Here is a 7,852-nt window from a genome sequence, read left to right on the forward strand (position 1 = left end):
AGCACAACCCATCCCCTCCTATGACTCTGGTCCTGCTCCAGCACTTAACAAGGATTTAGTGTCGCCCAATCATCTGTCAGGCAGATCAGATCAGAGCTGTAATACACAGCAGCAGGTCCCGCGGATGAGGCCACAACCCGATGCAGAAGTCCTGAAAAACAACAGCCGAAAAAAAAAACTGCATAATCCCACAGTCACTGTAATAACACTCCCTGCTCTCACTCAGTCGCTCTTTCTCTCAAACACACAAAGTGCTTTGGCAAATGAAAAGCTGATACTACGAGTTGAGTACGTGAGGTGATGCAGAGAGCCCCTCTGCACATTTGTGCACGCCGTTAGACGGATCAATCACAAAACTCATGGTTTCCAGCCCGTTAACAATATGCTGGTGCTGCTGGCAGAGGAGCTCAAGCTGACATGCTAAGCCTCTTCCTGAAGCTTTTATTCAGTAACTCCTGATGGGAAGTTATGTTTAGATATTCTCAGACACTAAAAAGACAGTACAGAGGGTTGGATGGATATCAGGCCTGCTCGATATCGTTTTCAATTACGGCCCATAAAAAAATGTACCCAGGGTGTGTTTGTATGTGTTCAATATAAAACTCAGTTATCAGTTCTGAGCCACCCCTTCACATCGTTAACCCTGACAACGCCTATCTGACACTCCATTCAATTTATTGCCACTGAGTAAAGAACCTGTCCTCTGTATTTTCGTCTTGGTCCTGGAAGTTGTGGCTTTCATCCTCGCTCAATCACAATTACTTTTCCGCTAAATGGCACATTTCAGTCGAAAGTGGTAAAATGATTAATCCAAGCAAGGGATAGTTTAATGCATTGAAACAACCTGCCAGGTACTGCTTCTTTTTATGTGACATTTAGCAGTTGTATGAGTTCAAAATAGGATTTGTGAATGATGTAGGCTTTCTTTATTGTCCCAAGGTCTAATCTGTCTGTTAATCATCTGTCACGTTGGACAGGCGGCCGCAGAGGTTTGGATCAGTTATTCTCACTGGCACCTGCGCAGAACTCTGCCTACATTTACACATTGTTGAATAATTCATACACAAACTAATCGGCCTCTAATAGCCTCTGCTGCAGATTAACGCAGATCTGAGCAGATGGGAATTAGATGGAGATTCCCATGCATCCTGGAAAACCTTGATAACAGTTGACCAATTTTCCAGTCGTGGAAAACACATGGAAAATGAGAGAAAAACTAAAATGTCCAGCAACATTTTGTGTTATCCTGGAAAATTATTTGAACATTCTGCTTTTTTCCAAAGCTCAGTTAAGTTGTGTTCAGGATCATGTTCAAATGATAGTTGGATATCATGAGGACTTCAGTGGCTGAAAACTCCAAATGTGGTTGAAGTTTTTTTGCTTTCTTTGCAGCTTGTTTTAAACGGTTGAACATTTTTTAATTGATTAGCATGTTTGGTTCGGTTGCTGAAGCTTGTTTTGCTTGCAAAGGTTTGAAGTTTGTGACTCAACTCAATTGTAGGCAGCTATTCGTGTTATTGGTTTCCAGGCAGCAAAAATTAATATAATTAACTAAAATGATTGCTTTTCGAAACAGTTGTTCGACATATTGCTTATTCAACTGATTGTTGCAGCTTGACGTTGAAAGATTAGATGAAAATTCTCCCTCAGAAACCTTTAAACACCCTCCCTGCAGCTTGTGATGGTCAATACATCCCAGAAGATGCTTTGCAAGAAAGTTTTGAAATGCCCTTTTCCACTTTACCTCAAACTATTGTCTTTTTCTTGTTTAGGCTCATGTTGCGTTCAGCTGACTGTTAGAAATGTCGGTGGAAAGCACACAGCTGGTAGCAGGTTTTCCCACTTGCTGAACACGAAACCCTTGATGTCTGTCTGAGACAATTGCTGTTAATGTGTCGAACATTATTCTAACATTAGTTAGACACATTAACAGCAAGTGTTTATGTGCGTTTATGTCATCTGCAGGGAAAGAAATCACATCGAATTTTGAATGAAGAAAAAAAACGTGCTTACTTGAACATGCAAAGAAAAGAAAATATTTTCAAAGTTATGTTTCACATAAGACAGCCTTTGATTTTTTTCACAAAGACTTAAAACCAGCTTTTCAGTCCAGAGGCCCTCATCTTTGTCCCTCTCTTTTCTCGCTCTTTCCATCCATCTCTCTGAAGGACATTTGTTCAGACCAACTCGGTTTTAATACGCTGTATTGATGATGGTGTGGAGTTTTTATTGTCCATACAACTATGTCCAGCCTGTATGGCCTTACAAGACACCACAAGTTTATAAAAAACACATCCAGAATGCACTGCATGCATTTTTAGAGTCCAGAGAGAAAGACAACAAATTCACATAACTTCTATAATCTAAATTTTCAGACTTTTTGTCCACATATATTGTAATGTATAGAATTATAATGTATTGAAGAATGAAAAATTGACACTTAAATCTATTTTAAGTGTCCCAGATATATTTTGTTTTGAAAAGATAGTTCCTGACTTTTTTTTTTTTAACCTCCATCTTGGATAAAGCCATACTTTTAATGCTGTTAACAGTACACTGTTATTTATTCCAGTGTAAATGCAGCATATCACTCCACTCAAAAAGTGATTAAAGCTCTTTAGCCCATGAAAAACTGTGTGGTTCACTCCAAATAAACATCATCTGCTATGTATCATATTTTATTTAACTGTTTCTGTGGAAGGTTTGAATTGGACAAAACTATAGCTTTCAAAAGAACTTTTTTAAGTACAAAATATTTCCACAGGAATGCAGTGAAGTAAATATACTATACTATCTTTTTTTTTTTTTTTTTTTTAGCATTTTCACAAATTGCAAAGCTATTGTGAGAGTTACACAAGTGGAGAAGATTCATAAAGTCAGTGAACTAATTCAGTTATGTTAGTTAAACAGCAATATTATCCTATGAGTGTGTTATTTCTTCTGTCAAACGTTGCGCAGTGCAGCTTTAAGTGCAGCACATGAGGAAATGTACTGAAAGTTACATCCCAACACCAGCATCCAGCCCAGTCTAAATCTGTTAATCTCCAGAAAACCTCATACTGCTGTATGTGTTGTGTAAAGAGCTGCTTTGTTGAATTATTTGATGTTATTAAAGCTCGACATCCCTGTTGCACCATTTTAGTGTAAATATAATCCGAGATCAGGTCAGAAAGTGAGTCAGAGCAGTGGATACCCATCACCTCACTGTAAACGTTCATTTTCCACTTGTGCGACCCCCTCCCTCCACTTCTTTATATAAACCACATGCAGGGAAACCCCATCAGAGCCTCAGAGGCGCACTCAGATGGAGATTACTGAGACAGACGGCAGCATCACATCAACAAGACTCCAGCTCCGACTGTCGCTCCGGGATTTAACAACCGAATGAAACCTCGTTTTTAATGCGGGATTCACGTCTTTGCGTCTGAACTGGCTCTGATCTGTGTCTGTGTGCCTCACTGAGGCTGCACTCATGTCCCGCTGAGTCTGACACACTTCACAGAGTTTCTGCGCTCTTGTTTGAAGCGAGTGTCAAAAGGACACGAGTGTGTGAAGCGGATGAGGTGTAAAAGCGACTTTTAAGGAAGAAATCGACTCGTTTTACTTTCTTTTTGGCGGTGTTTTCCGTGTGATAACAGGTTAAAGCATCACCTTGCAAAACGGTTTTAATCCCACCGCTGTCGGTTAATCCAGTCCATCCTAATTTCGTCGCCGGCACCATGATGTCCAGTGTGCGCCGGCACAGCCTCCGCCTGCAGAGCGAGCTCCACCGGTGGAGCGTCTGCGACCCCGGCAGTCACCTGCTCACGGACAGCTTCCTCACCCGGGTCCCGGCTTGCATCTCCCGCTCCAAGTCCTGCACCAGCTCCGCCGGGGAGTCGGACGGAAGCCGCGGGAGCTGGTCCTCCTCAGACTCGTTCATCTCCACCGACTCCGCCGGGGATCCGACGGAACCCGGGAGCCCGTACCGGGTGGTGCTTCTCGGCGCCAGCGGGGTCGGGAAGACGTCCTTCGCCAGCATCTTCGCCGGGGCTGCGGACAGCATGGACAGTGATGACTGCGAGCTGTGTGAAGGTGAGAGAAAGATGGCAACCATATGCAACTTATTGTAATGTTATTTCTAAATAAATAAATTACAAAACTTATTATGACTGCATAAACAGATTAGATGAAGTAGCAGTAATTTGCCAGAATAATATTATAATTATTTTGATGCTATGATTATGTCCAACACATTGCTGTCAACAAAATGCAAGTCAATGAGTTTACTTAAATTTTCCTGTGTTGTATTTTAGATGAAGTGTGTGAAAAGGAAATTGAAGTGGATGGAGAGCCTGCAACTCTAACTCTGCTGGACACATGGAGCTCAGAGGTGAGATGAGACAAGATGCATTGACCTGTGAATCACAGGAGGGCACACATCAGTCCAGCCTGTCAGTACACTGTCTACATCTGTGTGCTTGTCTTTTTTACAGACTGACAACGCCTGGGCTCAGGAGCGCTACATGCAGACAGGTGATGCCTACCTGTTGCTGTACTCTGTAACTGACCGGGCCTCTTTCCTGCGAGCCTCGGAGCTCCGGATAACCCTGCGCCGCTTCCGTCCTGCCCAGCACACGCCAATCATCCTGGTGGGGAACAAATGTGACCTGGTGCGACGCAGAGAGGTGTCAGCCAGCGGTGAGGAGACACAGTCTGTCTGTTTGAGTGCGATGAGCACTATTCACTGCTCTCTACATGCATGTGCTGACATTTGGCTTTCTGTTTCAGAGGGTCGTGCCTGTGCTGCTGTGTTTGACTGCAAGTTTATCGAGACCTCAGCCGCCATGCAGCACAACGTCTGGGAGGCTTTTCACGGCATAGTGCGACAGCTGCGTCTGCGACGGGACTCCAAGCAAGCCAACAAGCGTCGCAGGCACATAAACTGTAACGCACGCCGCGAGAGCCTTCCTATGAAGGCCAAGCGCTTCCTCGACAAGGTGGTGGCAAAGAACAATCCCAGTGTGGCGTTCTGGCTCAAATCTAAGTCCTGCCATGATCTCTCTGTGCTGTAAGAGCCTGAAAGATGCTCATTTTTGACCTATATGCTAAACCTTTGAGCAGGTTAACAGGTTGCAGCCTGGAGGACAGAATATGTGGACACGGGCTGGAGACAAGCCTGCCTGTAAAGGGCCAGAAGTTGGATGGTTCTCACCCAGTCCACAGTGTGTTCGCATCTGCCCCCGGCACAGCCAGCGTGGCTTACGTGAGAAGTGTTTTGCAACATTTCTGCACTGTCATCCATATGTTGCAGTCTGAACTAGACTAAGTGGGCTGCGCTCAGGTTGTCAGCATGTGTACTGGAATGGAAATGAAGTGACATTTCCAGTCGCAGAGACTTGTGTCTGTGTGGCATGAATGTCAAACTGACAGAAGGATGTGATGTTCATTTCTGTGTTTGAACTAAGAAATTGATATTAGATTTCTCTGTCCTTTCTTCTCGCAGCTCTTTTGCTCTCACACCTGCCAAATATGTCATCTGTCGACCCCTAAGTGCTAACATTGCCGGTTGTAGGCTATTGATGATGTCATTTTTTTGTATGATGATAATTCAGTAGTTATTTTGAGTTTATTTCTAACGTGTTGTATTTTGCGCTTTTACTGTAAATAAGTACCAGATTGATAATGTCATGTATTTTGCTACTTGTATGTAGCCCCAGTGTTGCTTATTGAAATAAAGTGACATCATCCAGTTTGGAAATAGAAAACGGTCCCTTTCGTCTGTCATCTCAACCTTGCTAATGAGATGTTACCATGAGTGAGTCAGCTTTAACACAAAAGAGACGCACAAACAACTGTGCTGATAAAAGATGAGTCAGGTGGTGACATTAAAAGCTTAACTAACAGCAACCAAATTCCCCCCCCCCCCCCCCCCCCCAAGTGTGTGTGTGTTTGTGAAAAAAAGAGCGAGACATCTGATTGAGCACAGTGATTTGACTGGTCAGAGATTTGGGTCATAGTGTGACACCGAACATCATGCTCAGACACCGCCTGCTCAGATCCCAAACTCAGTTTTGTCGGGAAATGCACGAAAATGTGTTGCCAAGGTAACATTCAAAGGAGCCCAGGAAGTGAGTGTGTGTGTGTGTGTTTTGTACAGGGGTGTCGGGCAGATGGTGTTGCTGCATGTTGGCCTGAGTATCTATCAGGCTGCCTGCACACAGGATCAAGGCAGATACATGGACTCATGCTTTACATAGTGGAGTCACTTCTATATGAGTTAATGGCTTCATCAGCTGGACCTTCAACACTGCAGTCACAGGTTCTGTGAAACAGTGACTCACTCGCAGCCCATTTTTCTTACAATTCATACAAATGGCCTTGTTGCTCTGCCTGGTTTCCAAGCAGCTTTCTGCAGCTCACTGCTTTCAGCCCAGGATGGTAGCGTGTGCATCAGGATGTATGCAAGATAATCCCTGCTATATGTGAGGTGGGGCCTTGAAGATAGAGGATAATGCTCAATGACAAACCATAGGCTGACATCCTCTTTAAAGGTCACCTTTAGGGCATTTCTTTTGCTTTAATTTAGACACTTTATAAAAGGCAAAGTTTAGAGAGAGATGGGAACATGAGCTGGAACCAAACTATTTAACAGTTTTATGATATGTGCCTTGACCTGCTGAATCACCCTGATGACCCAATAGTTTTGCATTCTCCTGAGGCAATGGACTGTCAGTGTAATCTGTTGGTCCCATTGTCTGCACACAGCTCCTTATCAGGCTCTCCTACGAATGGAAAATCTCACAGGAAACAGTGCAGAGGTGCGTAGGTCAAAGTCTGAGGGTAAATCAGAAACTGAACGCTGAATAGCAGATTTCTCCAGAGATTTCCCCCATTATTATACCCTTTTTGTTCAATTTTTTTCTCTTTTTGTTCACAATTTACACACATGCAATCTACAAAGTACAGATCTTGACTAAGGCTGAGATTCCCTCGAGCAATTTGTTTTATCGCAACTATAAACCACAAACAGGAGTGAAACTATAAGCATTTGAAGATTTATGTAAAATCAGAGACTGATTATTAAATGCATTAATAATGGATTTGTCTTTCACAATACTGTACATTGTTCTGCTCTTCCTGTCTCACTTCTCAGCTACCTCCCATTGGCTAGTGCGGCGCGAAGGCAGGGTGATTAGACAATCATTAGATCCAATAAAACATAGCTGGTTAACACCTGGTTAACGTTTGACTGGACGGTATGGGGCTGCTCAGATCACTCTGAAGTCCGAGGAGTGACTCACTCGATCGCTCCAGCAAGGTAAGCGTCCTCACGGCCAGTTTTGGAAATGTTGAGTATTTGGAGTAGATTTTGGGGTGTGAAAAGGAGACAAACTGGGCTGTGTCTGTTGATTTTAACAGGTTGTGTTTGATGCGTCGGATGCTTTCAGTTTGTTGAAGAAGTGCTGTTGATCTTGACTTGACTTTGGCAAGGCCTTAGTGTCAGGCGTTGGCGTGTCTGACAACCAACTGCTTCTTGTCCTTGGCTTCCTGGGTTGTTGCCAGTGCCTGACTTTGGGGGGATATTACCTGTATGGGACATTAGATTTGGTATCATAGCGGCTGAAATTTAGCCTAAAAAAGGTCATTCAGTCATTGTGCTAAAAGGCGAAAGAGAGGGCCTGCCACACCTAAATCGTTGTGTCATACAGCTTTGCCACTTTGCCCACAGTAAATAATGTAATTTCTACAATGTTTTCTTCACTGGGAGTCAGTCAAATCATTCTAAGTGGATGTGTGGTTTGGTAATACCAGCTATTGCTCGTTAGTTAAAATATGCCAGTCAGCAGAGGGAGTGGTCAACATGGAAACA

General features: G+C 43.5%; 1 protein-coding gene across 1 annotated transcript; it reads left to right on the forward strand.

The window, feature by feature from the left end:
• The first annotated feature begins 3,719 nt into the window (after positions 1-3,719).
• gem (GTP binding protein overexpressed in skeletal muscle) lies at positions 3,720-5,629 on the forward strand. The gene is made up of 4 exons (XM_041943199.1): positions 3,720-4,074; positions 4,296-4,372; positions 4,476-4,680; positions 4,771-5,629. The coding sequence occupies exons 1-4, from the start codon at positions 3,720-3,722 to the stop codon at positions 5,052-5,054; spliced, it is 921 nt and encodes a 306-aa protein (XP_041799133.1). The 3' UTR covers positions 5,055-5,629.
• Positions 5,630-7,852: the final 2,223 nt, after the last annotated feature.

The sequence above is a fragment of the Chelmon rostratus genome, chromosome 8 (assembly GCF_017976325.1).
Source record: "Chelmon rostratus isolate fCheRos1 chromosome 8, fCheRos1.pri, whole genome shotgun sequence".
Taxonomy (NCBI): Eukaryota; Metazoa; Chordata; class Actinopteri; order Chaetodontiformes; family Chaetodontidae; genus Chelmon; species Chelmon rostratus.

What these genes read in the sequence shown, in the direction of transcription:
- gem (XM_041943199.1), top strand. Translation starts at nt 3,720, where the DNA reads ATGATGTCCAGTGTGCGCCGGCACAGCCTCCGCCTGCAGAGCGAGCTC. An exon ending in TGACTGCGAGCTGTGTGAAG is followed by an intron (nt 4,075 to 4,295) that starts GTGAGAGAAAGA and finishes GTTGTATTTTAG; the next exon opens with ATGAAGTGTGTGAAAAGGAA. An exon ending in CAGAGAGGTGTCAGCCAGCG is followed by an intron (nt 4,681 to 4,770) that starts GTGAGGAGACAC and finishes TTTCTGTTTCAG; the next exon opens with AGGGTCGTGCCTGTGCTGCT.